Below are 26,982 nucleotides of genomic sequence, written 5' to 3'. Positions count from 1 at the left end.
GCGTTGGCTTCAAAAATTCCATAATGGAAATTACTCCCGTGTCAAAACGAGATGCAATTCTGTAGTTTGTCTTTTGGTCGTGGAGCATACTCCGCGCATATAATATCTTCGTACATAACGCAACATGGGTGTATATTTCAGCATTTCCTCAGTTTCTTAAACTGCATACGAATGAAAGAGTTTTGCGGCGCGCAAGACTCTCTCTACAACTGCTTCGACCGCGCGGTGTTTTGCGTGACAGGCAACAGCAGCACGTGTAACGACAGAAACAAGAGTTTCCGCTACGCAGCTCTCAATAGGGCTGCGATGCATACCAAGTTTGGTCACAAGTAAGTTAAGAATTAATCTCCGGTTGGAACCATGCGCTGCTCACAGTCAGCATCAAATAGATAGTGATGGCCGAATACATATATCGTAACATACATAACACGCCTTTGTTAGCATATAATGTGTCATCATCTTCCTCGCGTTGTCCTGGCATTTTGCCACGGCTCATGGGAGCCTGGGGTCCGCTTGGCAACTAATCCCAAGAATTGGCGAAGGCACTAGTTTTTACGAAAGCGACTGCCATCTGACCTTCCAACCCAGAGGGTAAACTAGGCCTTATTGGGAATAGTCCGGTTTCCTCACGATGTGACCATATAAAAACGTGTACCGACATATATTTGACCACTTTCATCGTCACTATCTACATATTTGATGATGACTGTAGGTACAGCGTCACGTTCTGGGCTATAGGTAACCGCGAAAATCGAAGTTCGCAAATTGCGGGCATCTTTCTCTGTCACTCTAATTACGCCTTCATTGGAGTAAAAGATAATGATCCCCGCATATTGCGAATTTCGGGTTTGCCGGTAGGCCCTGTGTACGCAACGTACGGCATTACCACGAAGCCAAATTCTAAGATGTGGTATTCGATACTTATGTCTGTAGGTATTTAATTTATTTCCGAACAATTGTACCTACTATCTACTACTGACAACTTATAAGTTAATGCAGGTAATTAAATTAAAATGTAGGTGTAGGTATACGTGGGTCTGTGGGTTTGTTTGATTCATCATTATACAAAGCAGCAACATAAGAAAATTATTATTAACAATAGAGTTCGTTTCGTTTTTATGAGAGTGAGGTGTCCAATTTTTCATATTACGTAGTAGGTTATGTCTTTGACATGAGGTAGGTTATTCCCTCCCGTTTAATTACCACCGGTGACAGCTGGTAACATCCGGGAATGCACTCTGGCACAGCTCACTGGCGATGGAGAGCGTGCGCGAGGCTCTGGCGACGGCGCAGGAGGCGGCGGACGGGTCGTGCCTGGCGCACGCGGCGGCGTGGGGCGCGCTGGCGGGCGGGCGCGCGCGCCGCGCCGCGCTGCTGGCGCGGGTGCCGCGCGCGCCGCGCCCCGCCGCCGCCGCCGCGCAGCTCATGGCGCAGCACACCGCCGTCAACTGCGTGCGCCCCGCCGAGGTCTTCCAGGTACTGTGTGTGAGGCCGCGCTGCTGGCGCGGGTGCCGCGCGCGCCGCGCCCCGCCGCCGCCGCCGCGCAGCTCATGGCGCAGCACACCGCCGTCAACTGCGTGCGCCCCGCCGAGGTCTTCCAGGTACAGTGTGTGAGGCCGCGCTGCTGGCGCGGGTGCCGCGCGCGCCGCGCCCCGCCGCCGCCGCCGCGCAGCTCATGGCGCAGCACACCGCCGTCAACTGCGTGCGCCCCGCCGAGGTCTTCCAGGTACAGTGTGTGAGGCCGCGCTGCTGGCGCGGGTGCCGCGCGCGCCGCGCCCCGCCGCCGCCGCCGCGCAGCTCATGGCGCAGCACACCGCCGTCAACTGCGTGCGCCCCGCCGAGGTCTTCCAGGTACAGTGTGTGAGGCCGCGCTGCTGGCGCGGGTGCCGCGCGCGCCGCGCCCCGCCGCCGCCGCCGCGCAGCTCATGGCGCAGCACACCGCCGTCAACTGCGTGCGCCCCGCCGAGGTCTTCCAGGTACAGTGTGTGAGGCCGCGCTGCTGGCGCGGGTGCCGCGCGCGCCGCGCCCCGCCGCCGCCGCCGCGCAGCTCATGGCGCAGCACACCGCCGTCAACTGCGTGCGCCCCGCCGAGGTCTTCCAGGTACAGTGTGTGAGGCCGCGCTGCTGGCGCGGGTGCCGCGCGCGCCGCGCCCCGCCGCCGCCGCCGCGCAGCTCATGGCGCAGCACACCGCCGTCAACTGCGTGCGCCCCGCCGAGGTCTTCCAGGTACAGTGTGTGAGGCCGCGCTGCTGGCGCGGGTGCCGCGCGCGCCGCGCCCCGCCGCCGCCGCCGCGCAGCTCATGGCGCAGCACACCGCCGTCAACTGCGTGCGCCCCGCCGAGGTCTTCCAGGTACTGTGTGTGAGGCCGCGCTGCTGGCGCGGGTGCCGCGCGCGCCGCGCCCCGCCGCCGCCGCCGCGCAGCTCATGGCGCAGCACACCGCCGTCAACTGCGTGCGCCCCGCCGAGGTCTTCCAGGTACAGTGAGTGAGGCCGCGCTGCTGGCGCGGGTGCCGCGCGCGCCGCGCCCCGCCGCCGCCGCCGCGCAGCTCATGGCGCAGCACACCGCCGTCAACTGCGTGCGCCCCGCCGAGGTCTTCCAGGTACAGTGTGTGAGGCCGCGCTGCTGGCGCGGGTGCCGCGCGCGCCGCGCCCCGCCGCCGCCGCCGCGCAGCTCATGGCGCAGCACACCGCCGTCAACTGCGTGCGCCCCGCCGAGGTCTTCCAGGTACAGTGTGTGAGGCCGCGCTGCTGGCGCGGGTGCCGCGCGCGCCGCGCCCCGCCGCCGCCGCCGCGCCCCGCCGCCGCCGCCGCGCAGCTCATGGCGCAGCACACCGCCGTCAACTGCGTGCGCCCCGCCGAGGTCTTCCAGGTACAGTGTGTGAGGCCGCGCTGCTGGCGCGGGTGCCGCGCGCGCCGCGCCCCGCCGCCGCCGCCGCGCAGCTCATGGCGCAGCACACCGCCGTCAACTGCGTGCGCCCCGCCGAGGTCTTCCAGGTACAGTGTGTGAGGCCGCGCTGCTGGCGCGGGTGCCGCGCGCGCCGCGCCCCGCCGCCGCCGCCGCGCAGCTCATGGCGCAGCACACCGCCGTCAACTGCGTGCGCCCCGCCGAGGTCTTCCAGGTACTGTGTGTGAGGCCGCGCTACTGGCGCGGGTGCCGCGCGCGCCGCGCCCCGCCGCCGCCGCCGCGCAGCTCATGGCGCAGCACACCGCCGTCAACTGCGTGCGCCCCGCCGAGGTCTTCCAGGTACTGTGTGTGAGGCCGCGCTGCTGGCGCGGGTGCCGCGCGCGCCGCGCCCCGCCGCCGCCGCCGCGCAGCTCATGGCGCAGCACACCGCCGTCAACTGCGTGCGCCCCGCCGAGGTCTTCCAGGTACAGTGAGTGAGGCCGCGCTGCTGGCGCGGGTGCCGCGCGCGCCGCGCCCCGCCGCCGCCGCCGCGCAGCTCATGGCGCAGCACACCGCCGTCAACTGCGTGCGCCCCGCCGAGGTCTTCCAGGTACAGTGTGTGAGGCCGCGCTGCTGGCGCGGGTGCCGCGCGCGCCGCGCCCCGCCGCCGCCGCCGCGCAGCTCATGGCGCAGCACACCGCCGTCAACTGCGTGCGCCCCGCCGAGGTCTTCCAGGTACAGTGTGTGAGGCCGCGCTGCTGGCGCGGGTGCCGCGCGCGCCGCGCCCCGCCGCCGCCGCCGCGCCCCGCCGCCGCCGCCGCGCAGCTCATGGCGCAGCACACCGCCGTCAACTGCGTGCGCCCCGCCGAGGTCTTCCAGGTACAGTGTGTGAGGCCGCGCTGCTGGCGCGGGTGCCGCGCGCGCCGCGCCCCGCCGCCGCCGCCACGCAGCTCATGGCGCAGCACACCGCCGTCAACTGCGTGCGCCCCGCCGAGGTCTTCCAGGTACAGTGTGTGAGGCCGCGCTGCTGGCGCGGGTGCCGCGCGCGCCGCGCCCCGCCGCCGCCGCCGCGCAGCTCATGGCGCAGCACACCGCCGTCAACTGCGTGCGCCCCGCCGAGGTCTTCCAGGTACAGTGTGTGAGGCCGCGCTGCTGGCGCGGGTGCCGCGCGCGCCGCGCCCCGCCGCCGCCGCCGCGCAGCTCATGGCGCAGCACACCGCCGTCAACTGCGTGCGCCCCGCCGAGGTCTTCCAGGTACAGTGTGTGAGGCCGCGCTGCTGGCGCGGGTGCCGCGCGCGCCGCGCCCCGCCGCCGCCGCCGCGCAGCTGATGGCGCAGCACACCGCCGTCAACTGCGTGCGCCCCGCCGAGGTCTTCCAGGTACTGTGTGTGAGGCCGCGCTGCTGGCGCGGGTGCCGCGCGCGCCGCGCCCCGCCGCCGCCGCCGCGCAGCTCATGGCGCAGCACACCGCCGTCAACTGCGTGCGCCCCGCCGAGGTCTTCCAGGTACAGTGAGTGAGGCCGCGCTGCTGGCGCGGGTGCCGCGCGCGCCGCGCCCCGCCGCCGCCGCCGCGCAGCTCATGGCGCAGCACACCGCCGTCAACTGCGTGCGCCCCGCCGAGGTCTTCCAGGTACAGTGAGTGAGGCCGCGCTGCTGGCGCGGGTGCCGCGCGCGCCGCGCCCCGCCGCCGCCGCCGCGCAGCTCATGGCGCAGCACACCGCCGTCAACTGCGTGCGCCCCGCCGAGGTCTTCCAGGTACAGTGTGTGAGGCCGCGCTGCTGGCGCGGGTGCCGCGCGCGCCGCGCCCCGCCGCCGCCGCCGCGCCCCGCCGCCGCCGCCGCGCAGCTCATGGCGCAGCACACCGCCGTCAACTGCGTGCGCCCCGCCGAGGTCTTCCAGGTACAGTGTGTGAGGCCGCGCTGCTGGCGCGGGTGCCGCGCGCGCCGCGCCCCGCCGCCGCCGCCGCGCAGCTCATGGCGCAGCACACCGCCGTCAACTGCGTGCGCCCCGCCGAGGTCTTCCAGGTACAGTGTGTGAGGCCGCGCTGCTGGCGCGGGTGCCGCGCGCGCCGCGCCCCGCCGCCGCCGCCGCGCAGCTCATGGCGCAGCACACCGCCGTCAACTGCGTGCGCCCCGCCGAGGTCTTCCAGGTACAGTGTGTGAGGCCGCGCTGCTGGCGCGGGTGCCGCGCGCGCCGCGCCCCGCCGCCGCCGCCGCGCAGCTCATGGCGCAGCACACCGCCGTCAACTGCGTGCGCCCCGCCGAGGTCTTCCAGGTACAGTGTGTGAGGCCGCGCTGCTGGCGCGGGTGCCGCGCGCGCCGCGCCCCGCCGCCGCCGCCGCGCAGCTCATGGCGCAGCACACCGCCGTCAACTGCGTGCGCCCCGCCGAGGTCTTCCAGGTACTGTGTGTGAGGCCGCGCTGCTGGCGCGGGTGCCGCGCGCGCCGCGCCCCGCCGCCGCCGCCGCGCAGCTCATGGCGCAGCACACCGCCGTCAACTGCGTGCGCCCCGCCGAGGTCTTCCAGGTACAGTGAGTGAGGCCGCGCTGCTGGCGCGGGTGCCGCGCGCGCCGCGCCCCGCCGCCGCCGCCGCGCAGCTCATGGCGCAGCACACCGCCGTCAACTGCGTGCGCCCCGCCGAGGTCTTCCAGGTACAGTGAGTGAGGCCGCGCTGCTGGCGCGGGTGCCGCGCGCGCCGCGCCCCGCCGCCGCCGCCGCGCAGCTCATGGCGCAGCACACCGCCGTCAACTGCGTGCGCCCCGCCGAGGTCTTCCAGGTACAGTGTGTGAGGCCGCGCTGCTGGCGCGGGTGCCGCGCGCGCCGCGCCCCGCCGCCGCCGCCGCGCCCCGCCGCCGCCGCCGCGCAGCTCATGGCGCAGCACACCGCCGTCAACTGCGTGCGCCCCGCCGAGGTCTTCCAGGTACAGTGTGTGAGGCCGCGCTGCTGGCGCGGGTGCCGCGCGCGCCGCGCCCCGCCGCCGCCGCCGCGCAGCTCATGGCGCAGCACACCGCCGTCAACTGCGTGCGCCCCGCCGAGGTCTTCCAGGTACAGTGTGTGAGGCCGCGCTGCTGGCGCGGGTGCCGCGCGCGCCGCGCCCCGCCGCCGCCGCCGCGCAGCTCATGGCGCAGCACACCGCCGTCAACTGCGTGCGCCCCGCCGAGGTCTTCCAGGTACTGTGTGTGAGGCCGCGCTACTGGCGCGGGTGCCGCGCGCGCCGCGCCCCGCCGCCGCCGCCGCGCAGCTCATGGCGCAGCACACCGCCGTCAACTGCGTGCGCCCCGCCGAGGTCTTCCAGGTACTGTGTGTGAGGCCGCGCTGCTGGCGCGGGTGCCGCGCGCGCCGCGCCCCGCCGCCGCCGCCGCGCAGCTCATGGCGCAGCACACCGCCGTCAACTGCGTGCGCCCCGCCGAGGTCTTCCAGGTACTGTGTGTGAGGCCGCGCTGCTGGCGCGGGTGCCGCGCGCGCCGCGCCCCGCCGCCGCCGCCGCGCAGCTCATGGCGCAGCACACCGCCGTCAACTGCGTGCGCCCCGCCGAGGTCTTCCAGGTACAGTGAGTGAGGCCGCGCTGCTGGCGCGGGTGCCGCGCGCGCCGCGCCCCGCCGCCGCCGCCGCGCAGCTCATGGCGCAGCACACCGCCGTCAACTGCGTGCGCCCCGCCGAGGTCTTCCAGGTACAGTGTGTGAGGCCGCGCTGCTGGCGCGGGTGCCGCGCGCGCCGCGCCCCGCCGCCGCCGCCGCGCCCCGCCGCCGCCGCCGCGCAGCTCATGGCGCAGCACACCGCCGTCAACTGCGTGCGCCCCGCCGAGGTCTTCCAGGTACAGTGTGTGAGGCCGCGCTGCTGGCGCGGGTGCCGCGCGCGCCGCGCCCCGCCGCCGCCGCCGCGCAGCTCATGGCGCAGCACACCGCCGTCAACTGCGTGCGCCCCGCCGAGGTCTTCCAGGTACAGTGTGTGAGGCCGCGCTGCTGGCGCGGGTGCCGCGCGCGCCGCGCCCCGCCGCCGCCGCCGCGCAGCTCATGGCGCAGCACACCGCCGTCAACTGCGTGCGCCCCGCCGAGGTCTTCCAGGTACTGTGTGTGAGGCCGCGCTACTGGCGCGGGTGCCGCGCGCGCCGCGCCCCGCCGCCGCCGCCGCGCAGCTCATGGCGCAGCACACCGCCGTCAACTGCGTGCGCCCCGCCGAGGTCTTCCAGGTACTGTGTGTGAGGCCGCGCTGCTGGCGCGGGTGCCGCGCGCGCCGCGCCCCGCCGCCGCCGCCGCGCAGCTCATGGCGCAGCACACCGCCGTCAACTGCGTGCGCCCCGCCGAGGTCTTCCAGGTACAGTGTGTGAGGCCGCGTACTGGACGCCAAGCCGTGACGGGCGGCCGCACGAAGCCGTGCAATGCATGAATGGGCAGCTGGCCAGTCCTATACTTGCCGCAAAACTAAGTGGCGAGTCAGATCATAATACCATCTCCTTTACCCTTGTTTAGATTAACTAAGAGTGAAAGAGATGGCATTATAACCTGACTCGCCACTTAGTTTTGCGGCAAGTATAGGACTGGCCAGCTGGCCGATAGAGATGAGAAGGAATACCGAGTCCGAACAGGATGGCCTTATGGAAAATTCGATAAGAGTAGCACAGAAAGCGCTATATTGGTTCTCCTTGTCATAGTTTCACTTTTAATTTTGGCTACCATTAAAAAGTCCATGTCAAAATGGTAGGCGTTTTGTTGTTCCACGTCAAAGCTTTGGAGGCTTCGATGTTATGTGCAAGCAGTAAGATGACATTTCTAATACGCACAAAGCTAAAATGCAATCATTATAAATACCTAACAATGATGAGGCGTACAAAGTTATGATATGTAGATTATTAGTCGTTAGGTATAAGTACTTACTTGTCACTGTACTCTAAAATGTAATAACTAGATAGAGGCAAATGTGATGATGACTATTTTATTTAACAGATTCTAACAAAAGGCGACTCCATCAACTACCTCCACGCCATGACGGACCTGACCATGGCCGGCTTAGCCAACACGGCGGCACTATGGTCTCTCTACGGGAAGACGGAAATGGCGTCAGTGGCGTGCCAACTGTTACTCAACCTGAACACAAGTAAGATACTGACTAAAGACTACTCCATCAACTCTAACTGGCGGCCTTAGAATGTGTAAATCGGCTATTAAGTACATACTTAACAACTTGTAACTATTAACCTGTTGTCAGAATGCAACATCGGCGTCGGCAGCGTGTGGCACAACACGATGGCGCTGGCGACGGCGGGCGCGGGCGCGCTGTGCGCGGCGGCGTGGCGCGGCGACGCGGCGCTGGCGCGGGCGCTGGCCGCCGCCGCGCGCGCGCCGCCCGCCCGCCTCGTCGCCGCCAGGGAGCGCGCCCGGGCGGCGCTGCTGGCAGGTGAGAGCCACCCCACCCTCTCCCGAGCGTCGGCGTCTAGTCAACTCTATGGCTGCTACTCGACGCCACGTTGGCGTTCAATAGACGCTAACTAGTGTGGGGTGGCCCTAAAAGGGGATGAGGAGTACTCGAGCAAGCCAAGACACATTGCTTCCGTGATCCGGGTTAGCGGGCGCTGGCCGCCGCCGCGCGCGCGCCGCCCGCCCGCCTCGTCGCCGCCAGGGAGCGCGCCCGGGCGGCGCTGCTGGCAGGTGAGAGCCACCCCACCCTCTCCCGAGCGTCGGCGTCTAGTCAACTCTATGGCTGCTACTCGACGCCACGTTGGCGTTCAATAGACGCTAACTAGTGTGGGGTGGCCCTAAAAGGGGATGAGGAGTACTCGAGCAAGCCAAGACACATTGCTTCCGTGATCCGGGTTAGCGGGCGCTGGCCGCCGCCGCGCGCGCGCCGCCCGCCCGCCTCGTCGCCGCCAGGGAGCGCGCCCGGGCGGCGCTGCTGGCAGGTGAGAGCCACCCCACCCTCTCCCGAGCGTCGGCGTCTAGTCAACTCTATGGCTGCTACTCGACGCCACGTTGGCGTTCAATAGACGCTAACTAGTGTGGGGTGGCCCTAAAAGGGGATGAGGAGTACTCGAGCAAGCCAAGACACATTGCTTCCGTGATCCGGGTTAGCGGGCGCTGGCCGCCGCCGCGCGCGCGCCGCCCGCCCGCCTCGTCGCCGCCAGGGAGCGCGCCCGGGCCGCGCTGCTGGCAGGTGAGAGCCACCCCACCCTCTCCCGAGCGTCGGCGTCTAGTCAACTCTATGGCTGCTACTCGACGCCACGTTGGCGTTCAATAGACGCTAACTAGTGTGGGGTGGCCCTAAAAGGGGATGAGGAGTACTCGAGCAAGCCAAGACACATTGCTTCCGTGATCCGGGTTAGCGGGCGCTGGCCGCCGCCGCGCGCGCGCCGCCCGCCCGCCTCGTCGCCGCCAGGGAGCGCGCCCGGGCCGCGCTGCTGGCAGGTGAGAGCCACCCCACCCTCTCCCGAGCGTCGGCGTCTAGTCAACTCTATGGCTGCTACTCGACGCCACGTTGGCGTTCAATAGACGCTAACTAGTGTGGGGTGGCCCTAAAAGGGGATGAGGAGTACTCGAGCAAGCCAAGACACATTGCTTCCGTGATCCGGGTTAGCGGGCGCTGGCCGCCGCCGCGCGCGCGCCGCCCGCCCGCCTCGTCGCCGCCAGGGAGCGCGCCCGGGCCGCGCTGCTGGCAGGTGAGAGCCACCCCACCCTCTCCCGAGCGTCGGCGTCTAGTCAACTCTATGGCTGCTACTCGACGCCACGTTGGCGTTCAATAGACGCTAACTAGTGTGGGGTGGCCCTAAAAGGGGATGAGGAGTACTCGAGCAAGCCAAGACACATTGCTTCCGTGATCCGGGTTAGCGGGCGCTGGCCGCCGCCGCGCGCGCGCCGCCCGCCCGCCTCGTCGCCGCCAGGGAGCGCGCCCGGGCCGCGCTGCTGGCAGGTGAGAGCCACCCCACCCTCTCCCGAGCGTCGGCGTCTAGTCAACTCTATGGCTGCTACTCGACGCCACGTTGGCGTTCAATAGACGCTAACTAGTGTGGGGTGGCCCTAAAAGGGGATGAGGAGTACTCGAGCAAGCCAAGACACATTGCTTCCGTGATCCGGGTTAGCGGGCGCTGGCCGCCGCCGCGCGCGCGCCGCCCGCCCGCCTCGTCGCCGCCAGGGAGCGCGCCCGGGCCGCGCTGCTGGCAGGTGAGAGCCACCCCACCCTCTCCCGAGCGTCGGCGTCTAGTCAACTCTATGGCTGCTACTCGACGCCACGTTGGCGTTCAATAGACGCTAACTAGTGTGGGGTGGCCCTAAAAGGGGATGAGGAGTACTCGAGCAAGCCAAGACACATTGCTTCCGTGATCCGGGTTAGCGGGCGCTGGCCGCCGCCGCGCGCGCGCCGCCCGCCCGCCTCGTCGCCGCCAGGGAGCGCGCCCGGGCCGCGCTGCTGGCAGGTGAGAGCCACCCCACCCTCTCCCGAGCGTCGGCGTCTAGTCAACTCTATGGCTGCTACTCGACGCCACGTTGGCGTTCAATAGACGCTAACTAGTGTGGGGTGGCCCTAAAAGGGGATGAGGAGTACTCGAGCAAGCCAAGACACATTGCTTCCGTGATCCGGGTTAGCGGGCGCTGGCCGCCGCCGCGCGCGCGCCGCCCGCCCGCCTCGTCGCCGCCAGGGAGCGCGCCCGGGCCGCGCTGCTGGCAGGTGAGAGCCACCCCACCCTCTCCCGAGCGTCGGCGTCTAGTCAACTCTATGGCTGCTACTCGACGCCACGTTGGCGTTCAATAGACGCTAACTAGTGTGGGGTGGCCCTAAAAGGGGATGAGGAGTACTCGAGCAAGCCAAGACACATTGCTTCCGTGATCCGGGTTAGCGGGCGCTGGCCGCCGCCGCGCGCGCGCCGCCCGCCCGCCTCGTCGCCGCCAGGGAGCGCGCCCGGGCCGCGCTGCTGGCAGGTGAGAGCCACCCCACCCTCTCCCGAGCGTCGGCGTCTAGTCAACTCTATGGCTGCTACTCGACGCCACGTTGGCGTTCAATAGACGCTAACTAGTGTGGGGTGGCCCTAAAAGGGGATGAGGAGTACTCGAGCAAGCCAAGACACATTGCTTCCGTGATCCGGGTTAGCGGGCGCTGGCCGCCGCCGCGCGCGCGCCGCCCGCCCGCCTCGTCGCCGCCAGGGAGCGCGCCCGGGCCGCGCTGCTGGCAGGTGAGAGCCACCCCACCCTCTCCCGAGCGTCGGCGTCTAGTCAACTCTATGGCTGCTACTCGACGCCACGTTGGCGTTCAATAGACGCTAACTAGTGTGGGGTGGCCCTAAAAGGGGATGAGGAGTACTCGAGCAAGCCAAGACACATTGCTTCCGTGATCCGGGTTAGCGGGCGCTGGCCGCCTCCGCGCACGCTCCGCCCCGCGCCCGCGAGGATAGTCGCCGAACGGGAGCCCGCCCCCTAGGCGCTGTTGGCAAGTAACATGGTGCAGGGGAATCGATAATCGATCTAACCTTAACACACCTACCTGACCTGCAAGTCCTGCAACACACATCTACAACTTCTGTGGCCCTCAGGTTAGGGTGTGCTCAAGGTAAAAGTTGACAAAGAAGAGTAGAACTCGTAGTTAACAGTCGTAACTAGTATACAATTATAACAAAACGATTGATGGTTGGTTGACAAAGGACGGATTGGGCTGTCTAAGGAGCTCAATCCGCCTTCCCACCCCCCTAAACGCTATCCTGCGTGCAAGAATAGCCGCAGTACTGCGCGCATTAATCACTTCTTATAAATCTTATAATGTTAGTGTTCAGACGGAGTTCGATTCCATATAATACGAAAGTTGAAAATTCGTTTAGTGTCATTAAAATCTGTTTTTTTTTTCTCTAAATCCTTTGAACAACATCATGTTCAAATGTGACAAAAAATTGCGAATGAATAATATGCAAAGTTTATTTGCCTGGTCTCATTTTACTGCATGTTTGTGATTTAATAAATGGGTAAATATAACCATGAAGTTTGCTGTGTCAAGATTTCAAGTTATCCGTGAAAATGCTCTTTAAACGGAAGATAAATGCAATATCCACACTACGAACCCAATCCCGATTCCCATCCACAGAGGAAAAATTTTACAAATGTCTTACAAATTCGCACTGGTTTTCCAGGTAAATGGGAGGAAGCGGAACAAAATATTAAGCAATTAGCATCCTATGACAGATGGCAGAGCCAGTTATTGAAAGCGGAGATGTTTTACCTAAAAGGAGACGCAACAGAAGCGTTGGAATCCATTCACGACATATTAGACTACTGCAAGACTGAGGATGATAGCCTTCATTACATATCTTTGAGGCTAAAAGCTATGATACTGATGTCTCAAGTACAACACACATTCAGTAGCATGCAGTCGACAAATATTATGTTGTTGAATGAAGCATTGTCATTGGCAAAGAAATATCATTTGCATTATTTAGCCGCTACAGCTGAAATGCACATAGCAAACGTACAACTGAATATGGGATGCGCCAAAAACGCGCTTATTTTAGTCCGAAAAGTACTACCTTCTATAATGGCTCATGGCAGTGCATACGATATGGCTAGAGGTTAGTATCACTTAGCAAGGTGCATGCAACTATTGCTGAGATTATTTCGAATATGTTCACTAATCGCGTCCGTCACTTTCCACTTGGGAAGTAAACGTAACGCGGTTTAAATCGCCAATGTGTTGTGTCCAAATTAAAAGGCGCCATTTCCTAACTGTTTATTCTGCTTTTCAGCACTACTTTTATACACGAAGTGCCGCATAGCTACTGCCCCTACGAGTGGCGAAGCGCGCCTCCAAGTGATACAATCATGCTGCGAAACACTAGAATCTGTTAAAAAGAATTTCACTAAAGTGGGTGCCCAAGCTCGTCTGTTGCAGACATGGTATTTACAGGTATGTAAGCCTAACCAGCTTTTCTCAATCAGAATTTATTTACTCTATGACCTTTTATGGGACATGGAATTCTAGTTCCATTCAGTTGAAATTAAATGCATGACACGGCAACTTATCTTTTGAGTTTGACATCCATGGTAGACGTGCGCGCCGCGCCGGCGCCGCCGCGCCGCGCCGCCATTCATTCGCGCCGCCGCCGCCGGCTCGTCCACTCGGCGCGGCGCGGCGCGACCCGGTTATTGATGAGGAAGAGGTAGAATCAGATCCAGCATCAGAACCAAGCGATCTAAGCTCTAACAATGACGAGTTCGGTAGAGTAGAAAATGTGCCTACCATTAAAACATCTTCTCCAACACGCTGGCATCTTCTTCTTCAGTCGGTCCCTCAATACTGAGGATAGTGACATCATGTCCTTATGTTGAAGACCAGGTTCCTCCATAGGGTTCTCTTCCCCGCCAAGCGCATGGCCTCGTGCAGTTTGAATTGCATAGGTGCCGTGATTTGAGAACACCATCTAGTAGGGGGAGGAGCCTGAGGTCTCGCGCCTTCAACTTTGCCCGTCATTATTACTCTTTCCAGGCTATCCGGAGAGCGACGTAAGAAGTGTCCGAAGTATGAAAGCATTTGGTCCTGGCATATCGTTGAAAACCGGCGTTTAATGCGTAGCTCCTCCAGTATGGACCGATTGGTACGCATTGCCGTCCAGGGTATTCGTAGAAACCGGCGCCAACACCATACTCTTGGTCAGAATGGCTCGGTTAGTCCATGTCTCCGAACCATACATAAATATTGGGATAATCAGAGAACGCACAAGTCTAACCTTCGTCCGTCTTAATATGCTACGATCCTTCCAAATCTTATCAAGCTGAGCCATAGCTACCTTCGCTATTTGAATCCTCCGGATAATTTCTCCGTCACCGCTACCATAGATATAAGTAAGCCGAGGTAGGTGAAGGCGCTAACACAATCGAGATCCTTTCGTTCTAAGCTTCGTGGAGGAGGTTTTTTGCGATACACGAACATCAGCTTGGTCTTTGCATGGTTGGCGTAAAGTGCTAATTTGATGCTTTTGGCTTCTATTCGTCTGAACAGTCGACTCATCTCCTCCTCATCGCAAGCCAAGAGTGTTGTGTCGTCAGCATAGCGCAGGTTGCATATCGTCTTCCCGCCAATCGCTATGCCGCCGTCCCTGTTCTCGGTGGCCTTGGGTACAATGTATTCGCCGTAGATATTGAACAGCTTAGGCGACAATATACAGCCCTGCCTCTCTCCTCTTTCCGGCTTGAACTGACCTGACAGCGTATTCTCGATGCGGACTCAGGCAGTACTTTCGGCGTATAGATTTTCTATGAGATGTGCCAGATGAGCGTGGACACCCATCTCAGAGAGCACGTTCAGCATGTTTCCCCATCTGACATAGTCAAATGCTTTGGCATAGTCTATGAAGCATAAGACTAGCGGTTTGTTCCATTCACGGCATCTCTCGATGATCTGGCGCACGTTAAAGATCTGCTTCCGTGACCCCCGCCCAGGTACGAAACCAGCTTGCTCAGTAGGTATTTGCCGGTCCAAGAACCACGCTGGCATAGCGTGCTTGTTATGCTGGAAAGCCTTGCTCACTTTTGCACTAAAAATCCGGTCAATAATTGTAGTTTTTAGTAGGTAATACATAAATGAAATAAAAACTTTTTACAAAAAAAAGCAAACCGACTTCAAAAAGGATGAAATAAAATATTATCCTTTTTGAAGTCTATGCGTTACCAACTGATATGTTTGAAGTCGGTGCCAAGCCAAATTTTGAAGCATACCATGATTTTGGTGCGATTCGATAAGGATGTACCTACGTTGGATTGCCTTACACGACGACAATGAACGTACTTTCTGTAGGTACAGTCGACGTTAAAAATATGTTTACACTTTTCGCCTTATTACAAAGGAGTAAGGTGCAAAAGTGTAAATATATCTTTGACGTCGATTGTATCTAAAGCCCCCTCCAGACTATGCGCGTGAATCGCGGGCGAAGCCGCGAACGCGAGTGTGGAGTCGATTTCGCAGGTCTGCGTTCAGGACTCCACACTCGCGTTCGCGGCTTTGCGCCGCGATTGGCGCACGAGTGTGGAGGAGGCTTAAGAACACACCTCAGAACACACGATCAAACCTTCTTGGCGCAGTCTGTACCATGTTTCAGGCGCGGATCCAGCCCTCAAAAAAGGTTGTGGTCACAGCCACTCCAAAATCGGTTAAGTGGGGGTTCAGGGGACCTGATGATTCCCCGACCAATAAATTCGCAGAGGGATCGCAAGCGATTTATTTCAGTCTATACACACTTAGATAGATAACTACTAGTGATGTACCGACTATTGATTTGGCCGACTAGCCGACTAATCGGCGCTCGAATGGCCGATTAGTCGGCCGACTAGTCGGCTAGTCGGCCAGATCATTAGTTTCGTATAAGTTCAGGTGAAAAACAATATTTTTGCTCCTTTGGTTGCGCTATTCATCATATTAGCTTGGCTAAAAGGTGTTCTCTACAGGTTCATAGACCTATCACAAGAATCCTCGTTCAATTTCTGTCTTTAATTCTTTTATTTTGCGATCCTACGTAATTGCCAGTTAAGAACCTATCCCCTGTGGTCAGCGTCTTTACGAGCAACGTGCCCTGTCTAAGTCTCTAAATTTAGCAATAACATTAATAGTTCCTCGTGACTCCACCGTTAAAAAAAAAAACAAAAACTGAATAATGATAATAAAAAAATTACTATAGAACTTGCACATGAAATTACACGAGAATCAGTTGAGATAGACCTGTAGAGGAAAATACCAGCCCCCCAACATACGATAACGATCAAACGGTCAATTATATGAACAAAAGTTTTCGTATGCAACCCTGAATAGGTATTTTAGTAAAATAAACATAAAACGTATGGTAAATATTGACTGTTGATTTTTATATTTTCTGTTTTGCTTTCACTGATAAAGTGCCGACTAATCGGCCATTTTTGCCGACTAATCGCCGACTACAAATGTGGCCGGATAGTCGGCTTTCCCGACTAGTCGGCGACTAGTCGGTACATCCCTAATAACTACGCTAAAAAACTCCTTCGGCTGTAAATCAAAAGCTGGCATTAAGCTAGAAATAATTGCCCCTGTTAGTAAATAATTAGGGCTCTGTATTCAGCTGTAGGTTCTGTACCTACCCTAATTGCCACCAACCAATTTTTAGCAGATTGTCGATTCGCTTACAACGTTTCGCCGAAAATGGTTTCGCAGAGTCAATTATTCGTAAATGTAACTTTTGATCGACTAACTTTTGGTAGACTCTTGATTCACATATCATTCAGTTCGCTTCTGTGTAAATTAGCAGACCAATTATTAGAAGAATTTCATTTGGTAGAGTAATCTTTTCATCAAGCAACCTTCAGTCGAGTAAGGTTTTATAAAAAAAATTAAAGTTTTTGTCAAGTGCCACTCGATGACACTACATATAAGTATAAGTAGTGTGGACGGTTTTACCTGTGGACACTGCCGGTATTTAAAGAACTAGGTACTCACGATAGACTAATATCGTGAACTTAAAAAAAATCATTTTCTTATATTACTAACAATTAGTTATTCACCATATTTATAAATGTACGGAGATTTTTTTGGCTCTGAAAAAAAAAATATGTTAATAACTTGTAGTTGTATATAATAAAAGTGTTATTTTATTAATAGGTAACTACATTTTTATCCTCGTAATATAAATGTTTTTTGTGAATTCGGTAAATGATACAAGTGTGTAAATAATCACAAAATAAGCTTCAACAGTTTTCTACAGTTTTCGCATTTCGCCAGATGTTTAATTGATAACTAAATAGTATGGTTAATAAAAAGGAGGTAGAGTAGTGTACCTATGGACACCCTGACTAACGAAAAATCAAGCTTTATTCGTCTAAAGCTTTGCGTACTAATCGATGATTCCGAGGTCTTTGTAGACCCTGGAGACAATATCAAGTCCAAAATAATTGCTGAAAAGTTGTACCAAGAATATTGTCCATAGGTACAAAACCTGCCTAATATCATACAGTCCATAGGTACAGTCAGCCAAGAAAGCGGTTTACCACTTTTCGACTCTATCATCTGATTGATAGAGTCGAAAAGTGGTAGACCACTTTCTTGGCAGACCGTACAAACAGTAGTCGTATCGTACCTATGGACACAAATATCAATTTTAACATTTATTTTATATCTCTGGTTCCTATTTAGCTAACGTGATAAAACTAGTCTGCAATTATAGACTATTTAATTATTGTTCAAAAGAAATAAATAAGTTTTTGACATTGTCAATAGTTTATGATTTATGAACAAAAGGCCAAAATCTGGAAAATGTCCACATGTAGAGCACTTGCCCCTATACTTAAAAAGTATCGGAATTTCACCAAAAATGGCATGCGATTTTTTGTAAGGTCTTTGCCCTGGCCCTTTTCATACCCATATAGACCTGCGCTCTAAAACTCCTATGACAGTCAATTAAAAGCTGGAATTATTTTAAGAAATTGTACAAAAATTTCTGAATGTTTAAATTTAAGACTCCATAACTTAACAATTTAAAAAATTGTTGTATATTCTGTATCACTAATAATTTGAGTTGTCAGCAGATATAAATACTTATGAGAGCTACGAGTGCTATTTAACTAAGTACCTTGGTACCGTCTTTCGGCCAATGGTGCAATGGTTAATTTACTCGGGCAATTTTGACGTTCACCAAACTATCATTCTACGAAAAGTAAATCTGCGTATCGATCAACTTACACCTAATGAAATTCAGCCAAATGTTCCTCTGCCAAAGCGTCTGCGAAACAAAAATCGGCGTAATTCTACTCGGGGAATCAATAGGGAACCCTATTAGGGTTGTGGGCATGCCCACCGTGCCCACAACGGTGGATCCGCGCCTGCCATGTTTGTCGGCACATTAGTGGAAATCCAATGCATTTTTTTTCGTCGTATTTTTTAAAGAGCATTTCTTACTAATGCTCGAACAGTCTATAGCACGCAAGTGTGAGATTGGGACTGAGTAATTTCCCGTCCCTTATCCAGAGGACTACATTTCAAAATATAAAACAATTTAAGAAATTTACCTTCTTGCCAAATTTCACCTAAAGCGGTTCAGTTGTTTAGCCTTGAAAAGGCGACAAAGAGGCAGACAAAATTACTTACACATTTGTAATAGTTATTAGTGCAGTTCTAATGGGATTTATAGCCATAAAGCTGATTATTTTGACTGGTATTGTTACTACTTGGCTTGGCACCGACTTCAAACATATCAGTTGGTAACGCATAGACTTCAAAAAGGATAATATTTTATTTCATCCTTTTTGAAGTCGGTTTGCTTTTTTTTGTAAAAAGTTTTTATTTTTCCATTTTTAGTTTTAACGCATTGTTAAGAGCGCGACGCATGAATGAAAAACAAGATCATGTTTAACACTAAATTCGTGTACCTATTACTTTAATAAATATGTATGTAATCAGGAATTTTCTCGAGTCCGTCTGGGAAATTATAATTCCTGTCACTACTACACTAAATCCATCCTCCGCCCCCCACTGGCCCAATCCCTCAACGCCCCGATCACTCAACCTCACAGCGCATCAACCCCTGATCCAGGAACCCCTCGACCCTGAACCAGGAATTTTCTCGAGTCCGTCTGGGAAATTATAATTCCTGTCAACTAAATCCATCCGCCCGCCCCGCCACTGACCCAATCCCTCAGCCCCCCGATCACTCAACCTCACAGCACATCAACCCCTGATCCAGGAACCCCTCGATCCTGAACCAGCAACCCTTCAACCGCCATTCCCCGACCCGTTAATCTCTGACCCCTTAACTCCTAACCCTAACCCCCGATCAGTAGCCTTACCAGCTTACCACGAGTTTGACATTGATATATTTGCTAGCATGTGTGTAACTTACTTCCTATGCATCTCGCTCGTACTAACCTTAGTGTGAGCGAGATGCATAAAAAGTTACATTTAGATGCATAAGACGTTAGCGAATATGTCAATGTCAAACTCGTGGTAAGGCTACGGTTGCAGTACATCAAATTGGTGGTTTTCGGAAGCAAATGCTCGAGTTACTTTAGAAAACCCCGAAATCACTTAACACGTGCCTTTAAAAATTGAGGAGTTCCCTCAATTCCTCATGGATTCCATCATCAGACCAGAACCAAAAATAATACGGAAACACCTTGGAGGTAACTTCATCCAAACAAAAAAAGAATTACTCAAATCGGATCACAGGTGCCGGAGTAATCGGTGAACATACTTACATTTAAAGAAATCATCATCATTATCATCAAAATAATCATCATCATCAGGTCTACTTCATCAAATTAGTGGTTTTCGGGAGAAAATGCTCGAGTTGCTTAAGAAAACGCCCAAAACACCATGCATGTGCCTTTAAAAATTGAGGAGTTCCCTCAATTCCTCATGGATCCCATCATCAGAACAGAACCAAATTAAAATGGGACCAACTCGGAGGTAGCTCCTTTCAAACAAAAAAAGAATTACTCAAATCGGACTACGGATGTCGGAGTAATCGGTGAACGTACATAGAAAAAAAAAAAATAGCCACAACCGAATACAGAACCTCCTCCTTCTATGGAATTGAAGTCGGTTAAAAAATAGCCACACGCCGGCGCCGCCGCGCCGCGCCGACCTAAAATGCCGGCGCGCCGCCGCCGGCAAATTTTAGGTCGGCGCGCACGTCTAATCCATGGTAAAGTTTAGGTAGGTACCTACTTTATGTTATGACCTACCTCGCGTAATGTATTAAAATTAATCACTGATTAATTGTATTTCAGGCTCAGCTGTATAATGCTATTGGAAACCACGCAGCTAGAAATCAATGCGCATTTGTGTATAGACAACTCGAAACACAAAATCCAGTGGAACCAACTAATAACTTATTTATTATGTACTAAGTTAAAATAAAACAAAAATATCATTCAGTGCTTATATTTTATTTTACGAGTTACCTTATTTAGTACATCTTATCATTTAAAAGGGCCCCTTGAACTATTTCAGACATGGCTACTTTAATATCTCTGCAAAGAACTTCGGCTACTAGAACTTTGCTTTTAGGTTGCGTTTCAGATGCGACGTAAGCGCCTTCGCCAAGTATTTGGGTGTCATTCCAGCAGTGACCAAGGGAAGCCTGGGATTCGCATATCCGTCCAAGTTGCAGCAATAATGATGTGATATCTTCCAAAAGCGAGGGGAACGCTGTACATATCCTTACTAGGGATTTCAGGACTGGTTGGAAGAGTTCTAGCCGCAGGTCGCTCGGCAGCACGGACAATAGTGTCGATAAGGTATTGATACACAGTCGTGCAATGGACATAGCCTTGGGTAGCGCATATTGAATGGACAAATGGGACACCAAGTCAACAGCAAATATTTGCTTTTCAAGTGAAGCTTGGCTAAGCAGTTCTGGAATAAAATCCAAACAAATATGCATAGAAGGTATACCCTGCACTGTAACCGGCAACAGTTCTCTGGGATATCCTTGGAAATGAACAAGTTTAGCAAGTGATGGTTCCGAAATAAAGACTTGGTGCAGGAAAGAGCAAATAATACTCCTAACTTCACGCAATGACCACATCAATTCTGGTGTCGATTGGTCTTCTTCTGTTTCGAGACAGGCTTCTAGCAATATTTGAAGAGCAGCACTCTCTTGAGCAGCAACTAATGCATTTTTCAACTCTTCTCTTTCGGCTTCTGACGTGAGCTGACCACTCTTTTCCACCAAAGGTCTGTCCAACAAATGTCTGCTAAGTTGACTCCTGGAAGCAGCTAAACTCGCTTCTAAAATTCTGAGTATGATTTTCAAAATAGGCCCACATCTGAAAACCCTTATGTCACAACGTAATACCTGTAATGGATCTACCAATACATTTTCTTGTGTGATCGTAACGCTTTTAATGCTACTAATATCAAGTAGAGCATTTATAGTCATAATCCAGAGACATCTTGGTAGCACAGTGTTAAAACGTAACCATACCTCTCGATATAATTCCTGAATGTGACGTGGTACTTTATCTCCAAGTACGCTTTTGAAGTAACGGACAAATATTTCGGCAAACGGCCATATGTCAATTGGGTTTTTATTTAACATTGCTTTTAAAACCTTTCCAGTTTTGTATGGATTTTCTTCAATACTTTGGAATGCCTCGTTTATCGAGGATTCGTTTAAATTTACATCTACTTGGTGTCTACAAGAATCGCCGAAAACTTGATCGTCCATCCAGTCGTCGACCAATGACAACTGAGGGAAGTGCGTCGCCAGTAACCTAAGCAGCGGGCTAAAGAGCCCGCCATAACTCATTTGATCTTTCTGTGCTTGGTGCAACAAATATTTTATAGGCAACTCCGACAGGAAGGCGGCGGAATAACTCTTTACTTTTCTGCCATTGGCCTGAAGTGTCGCAGCATTTGACAGCCTCACGTCTTCATAAAGCAGCAGATAGTAAATCAGTAGCAACTGGGAGGCTAACGTCGGCTTTTCCAAATTAAATTCTGCTGATGATTCTCCGTTGTCCACTTCAATTACGTGAAAAACTTTCTTTTGTACATCGAAATTTGCACCGAATATGGAGTTTCTGAATACTCTCCGGATTTCTTCCTCAGTTATAGGTTTGTTTACGTACTCATTGGTGCCTTTATTGTTTATTACTAATATAGAATTAACATACACTTCTACAAGGGCGGGCATGACAGGATGTAAAGGAGCTGTGCAATTGCAGATCTGTCGATAAATCCAGTTTTTAATCGGTACTTTATGCTTAGAAAACGCCCGCGATTTCAATAGTTGATGAATGCAATGCACGGGCAGGTATCCGGCGATGTTGCTATTAAGGTTTACGGTAACCGGCACCTTCACTGCGTGCGCTGTTACAACCTGGAAAACAGAAATATATAAATTACACAAAGGCTTGCTGCACTTGAAATTGGAATGCTGAATTAACGGAGTTAAAATATACCTAACATGTTGATGGTTTATTTGAAAATTAAGTACTTAGGTACACTTTGAGAGTTGGTGACACGACAGAGTCACCTTAAATTTACTAGGCTGTTTTATTTAGTTACCTAATCTTTATTGCACATAAAAAAACTTATCGTTGGAAAGGCGGACTTAATGCCATGAGGCATTCTTTACTAAAGATAATACTCTATGAGATAAACCTAAACGTAGAGCAGACCTGTTCTGTGAATATTTCCTGAGTGAACGCCTGCTTGATGCGTGCCAGGCCATTTGGGCGCACCGGCACACGCATGCCCAGCGTGGCACACACCAGCTCTCCCACTGCTGCCAGTTGTCCCGAATGGAAGTGAATGGCTATCAGAAGCAGCATCTCTCCAAATGAAGCCGTCACACCTGAATTGCTGCAATATGAATAAATGTTATTTATTTATGTGTGGATGATGATGATTCAAGGACTATACCATGCTTCTATAAAGGTAGGTCTTAAGATGAATATGTCCAAGACCAAAGTTATGACGAACATCACTGGCTTTTCGAATCTCACCATAACGGTGGGAGCCGAAGAGCTGGAGGTGGTCGAGCAATACGTGTATCTTGGACATATTCTATCTTTCGACAAAAAACAACAGGAAAAGGAGATCTCCAGAAGAATCCAGTTGGGTTGGGCGGCATTCAACAAACTTGCGGACATCCTCAAATCTGAAAACCACCATGACATACGGTGCCGAGACATGGACGCTCACTAAGGGGGCTGTGCATAAAATACGAGTAGCACAAAGAGCCATGGAGCGCACCATGCTCGGCATTAAACTGCAAGACCGAGTGAGGAATGTCGAAATCCGACGCCGCACCAAGGTGCGAGACGTGGGTGACGTCATCTCCTAGCTTAAATGGAGTTGGGCGGGACATGTTGCTAGGCAGAGTGATGGCAGGTAGACCAAAATGTTGACGGATTGGTGGCCGCTTTCGGATGAAAGAAGCGCCTGGCGTCCGCTAGCTCGTTGGGTGGATGACATTCGGAAAATCGCGGGGCACTTTTGGATGAGACTAGCCCAGGACCGGGATAAGTGGCGTACACGAAGAGAGGCCTATGCTTAGCAGTGGGCGACTGAAGGCTAGAATGATGATGATGATGATGGCTGATGAAAAATCTTTAGACCCATCTATCAGTTTAGGAGATTATTTAGTAGATTGTTAACCAAGGGTGGAAAGTGAACCATATCACCCGAGATATTTTAGCGCTCGAACAAAGTGAGAGCGCCAATAGTTCGAAGGTGAGATGGTTACTTTTACCCGAGTTAAACACTCTACTTTTCATTTCGACTATGAGGAAAGTTAAATACAAGAAAATATTTTGCCAGTTATTAGGGACTCGAATTGGCGCCAATTTCATCGGAAAAAAATCTAAAACCATAGACAAACCGATCTTAAATTGGGATGAGTCCGAAATGGTCTTAAATCTTAATGTATATGCACCTTAAAAAAAAATGAAACTAAATCAATGAATGTAATGTAATGATAGTATTTTAAACATTCATCGCCATTTAAGTAAATACATATTTATGTTTACTTCATACATTTAAATATTAAATACAAGTAGTATAATTTTTCTTAATAATGCAATGCAATTGACATCCAATTTCGATAATACTTGGTCTGAAATGCAGAAGCTAATATGAGAGCTTTTATTTGAATAATATGGCATAATATGGCCGAGTCGTTGTTCGAAGTACAAATTAAAAAAAAATACTTTCCACCCTAGGGTGGGAAATGCAATTTTCGACCCGGCTATCCGCCAATGAAAGGTGAACTTTCCGAACAGGAGAGATGAAAAATAATAAGGCTTATTTGCAACAGTGTAAGTTGTTTCAACTGATCAAAACAAGTACCTTTCGAAATACGCTTCTTCCTTGACAAGCCACTGGACCCACTCTATTGCTTTCTTTTCGTGTTCAACTGCGGCTGAAAAGTGGAATGAACATTATTAGAAATTGTTAGTAATTAACGTAAAACATACATTCAATGTCAAAGGAGTACATACCCATTAGAGAAGGGCAAGCCAAGATCATACATAGACTCAAAGAGACAAATCTAACTCCAGCTGGGGTAGGAGGTGGCTTTTGAGTGACGAGCCTTAAGAGACCTGCCACTTCGTCATCTTGAAACTTGATCCCTGCGATTCCTCTAAGGGCACAGTATAGTCTTAGTAGCGCAGAGGCATCAACGCCAGCAGAAGCCTCTTTTAGTCTATTTAAAAGCTCTTGACGTAATTTGGTGAGTGCGGCGTGGCCATCCCCTTTGCCTCGTTTATGAGAGTTACGTAAAAATGTTGCAAACCAGGCCCTCGTAGTTTGATCGGATCCAAGTAGTAATCCAGACATAAATGACACCTGTAAAAATAGCAGTAGTGGATTATAACAACACTCAACATGGCAAAGAAATATTTTCTATTTATGATTGAACTGTATAATCATTACCAGGTCATCTTCATGGTGCGTAAGGGTGAGGGTTATGACAAGGGCTGGCAGACGCGATGCTGCAGCAGCTTTAGCTCTCACTGATGCCGCCATGTAGGGGCAGACTGCACAAAGTGTGCTGAGGGTTTTTGCCCTTATACCACCTTCGTCACTTCTCTCGGTGTTTGCCACTAGGGACTCGACAACTATAAAAATAAACGTAATTTAATGTGATGTAATTTTTTGCAGTATTGTCTGTATTGTAAATAACGGAAAGGAATAATTCAGACAATTATAGAGTGAGTAGGCCTCAGGGTCTAACTATCATTTACAATCTGAGGGCCTACAGCAAACATTGAACATGGATATTTAATTATCTAGCTCTCTCTTATTAATCTGAAAGAGAGGTAAATAATTCTATTATTGTGGATTCAATTAATGCCTACTTGGTGTTCACAAGAATCGCCAAAAAAATAATTTTCCTGTGGCAACAGAACTTAAGGCATTTCAAGAAATAAACTTAATGAACATTATACCTTCTTGCAATGTGTCAGGCATGTTGGCAACCACCCATGATATTATGATTGGGCCTTTATTAACATGCAGCAAAACTTCGACCACATCACAAATATTAAGCAAATTTGGTAGTTCTGCAAGACTTATGCAGATAACATCTGTGATCTCCTCCAAATAGACATCATTGTCAAATAGCTCAGATGGTTTGACTGCACACTCAATACTTGTGTTCTTGTGTTGGTTGTACTCTATTATTTGTGCTTGCATTTGAAGTATCTCTGAAAGAACCAGTCGAACTCTTCTTGGTGAATCAGATTGCTCAAAGTCGCTGGCAATGCCATTCACAATATTTTGCACAAGGAAAGATTCTGTGTATTGTGATCCATTTTTCTGTCTGAAATATAAACAATGAATAGCTCTAAAATCATTATATAATGAACAAGTTTTTAACGAAAACATAAATGAATTTTATTCATTATATCAGCCAGGCTTTGGCAACATGAATACTAAATTTAAACTCGATTGGTTACCACTGAGTTGTTGAATACAAATATTACAGGTTAACACATTCACTGTGGCAATAATTTAATGTGGCAATTAAGCATGTGTGCATTGGGCCTCTATTATCAATGTGATACCGCAGCAACGATGAAGATCCTCACCTCATTTGTTGTTCCTTCTTTACATCAACTTCTAATGTATGGAACTCAATAGATAAAAGTGATACTATGAAGTTGACAAGGTCTATACCAGAGAGTAATGTTAGAATATCCTTCTTTGCTTCTGCACAGTATCTAGTGATGTCTAATGGTGATATCAAGGCCATGCGAACCAAGCATGGTATTATGGGTCTTATTTCATCAGTTGTACATTTTGTCAAACTCTCTATGTCTAAATCTTTCAATGCTTTGAACACGTGAGGTTGCACCGGTTTCATAAATTCTATGTCCATGGTAAGTTTCTGAAACAAACAATGTATTTATGAATTGAAGATAAGTGAAACATTAGCAGCGCTGGTGGCCTAGTGGTAAGAGTGTGTGACTTTCAATCCAGAGGTCGCGGGTTCAAACCCCGGCTTGTACCAATGAGTTTTTCGGAACTTATGTACGATATCATTTGATATTTACCAGTCGCTTTTCTGTGAAGGAAAACATGGTGAGGAAACCGGACTAATCCCAATAAGGCCTAGTTTCCCCACTGGGTTGGAAGGTCAGATGGCAGTCGCTTTCGTAAAAACTAGGGCCTACGTCAAATCATGGGATTAGTTGTCAAGCGGACCCCAGGTTCCTATGAGCCGTGGCAAAATGCCCGGATAACGCAACAAGAAGAAGATAAGTGAAACATTAAATGAATGGACCTCCACTAATCGACACATTTAGATGCTAGCGTAAATGTAAGACTATGTGCGGAAAGAGAAGAGTCATAGAATGTATTGGTTCTCTTATGTTCCACTACTCTTCTCTTTCCGCACAGACTCTAGGTACAATGCTTTGGTAACATTTTACGTGCAATATTATTTACCGATGTCGAACTCCGCGCTGTCCACCACACCAACTAACCAGTCACATTTATTTAGTTTACGATCTGTTCACATAATCCGAGTAACTGCATTATGTATATATTTTTTATTGATAGCCAGGCTTATTAAAGAGAAAATATAAAAAATCTTAAATCAATGTTAAATCAGCAGTCGGCGTCGGAGCTTGACAAGAGCAAGAGGTGACACTTGACAGTGAAGACATTATTGACAGCAGTATTTTTTAATACACGCCAAAACATAGAAGATATAGAGTGCTACCATACAGCCATAAAACTTGTCGTTATGTACCACAGTGACGACACGATTGTATCGTCATGACATTTTATTCTAGCAGGGGACCATAATGAGATCGAGCTCTTTTATACTTTATTGAGGCACGATTTTGTATTTTACGACAGTTTTTTATATTGTCGTGGACGTTACGATAACGTGTTACATGCGTCGTGTGTAAGCATTTTATCAACATATTTATTTTTGTATTGTTCCATCTGTGTGAGGATGGAAAATAAAAGGTATACTTTTGCTGCTTTCGGGGTGATTGTCTCTCTTTCTAATGGAGTAAACAACTAACGAAGATATATGCAGAAATTTCTACTGACAGGACCGTCAGTAAAATATAAGTAAAATGATTAGCTTATCACTCCTGCATAGTGCATAGAAATATGTACCTATCTCCGGCTATAATTAATGAACGACTCATTA

The 26,982-nt window shown here is 52.5% G+C and overlaps 2 protein-coding genes across 3 annotated transcripts in view; one reads left to right on the top strand and one right to left on the bottom strand.

The window, feature by feature from the left end:
• Window positions 1-19,735, top strand: part of LOC134790814 (anaphase-promoting complex subunit 5) — a 33,267-nt gene extending 13,532 nt beyond the window's left edge. Inside the window, exons 7-14 of the mRNA XM_063761771.1 lie at window positions 142-329; window positions 1,248-1,485; window positions 1,560-1,568; window positions 7,826-7,976; window positions 8,088-8,276; window positions 11,983-12,417; window positions 12,592-12,752; window positions 19,589-19,735. Coding sequence (XP_063617841.1) covers window positions 142-329; window positions 1,248-1,485; window positions 1,560-1,568; window positions 7,826-7,976; window positions 8,088-8,276; window positions 11,983-12,417; window positions 12,592-12,752; window positions 19,589-19,708 — 1,491 coding nt within the window. The 3' untranslated portion in view covers window positions 19,709-19,735. The remainder of the gene's footprint in view (window positions 1-141; window positions 330-1,247; window positions 1,486-1,559; window positions 1,569-7,825; window positions 7,977-8,087; window positions 8,277-11,982; window positions 12,418-12,591; window positions 12,753-19,588) is intronic.
• LOC134790783 (integrator complex subunit 2) lies at window positions 19,732-26,428 on the bottom strand. 2 transcript variants are annotated; one of them, XM_063761717.1, is made up of 8 exons: window positions 26,262-26,428; window positions 25,403-25,701; window positions 24,761-25,134; window positions 24,246-24,430; window positions 23,810-24,158; window positions 23,658-23,730; window positions 21,986-22,169; window positions 19,732-21,684 (listed from the first exon to the last, which is right to left on the bottom strand). In XM_063761717.1, the coding sequence occupies exons 2-8, from the start codon at window positions 25,690-25,692 to the stop codon at window positions 19,768-19,770; spliced, it is 3,372 nt and encodes a 1,123-aa protein (XP_063617787.1). In that variant the 5' UTR covers window positions 25,693-25,701; window positions 26,262-26,428; the 3' UTR covers window positions 19,732-19,767. The 2 variants fall into 2 exon arrangements, with proteins under 2 accessions (XP_063617787.1, XP_063617786.1); XM_063761716.1 differs by lacking the exon at window positions 26,262-26,428 and having other exon boundaries at window positions 25,403-25,738.
• Between the last annotated feature and the right edge of the window lie 554 nt (window positions 26,429-26,982).

Source organism: Cydia splendana, chromosome 5 (genome assembly GCF_910591565.1).
Source record: "Cydia splendana chromosome 5, ilCydSple1.2, whole genome shotgun sequence".
Classification (NCBI taxonomy): domain Eukaryota; kingdom Metazoa; phylum Arthropoda; class Insecta; order Lepidoptera; family Tortricidae; genus Cydia; species Cydia splendana.
Note: the sequence above shows the minus strand (reverse complement) of the source record. Positions and strands in the feature narration are given on the sequence as shown.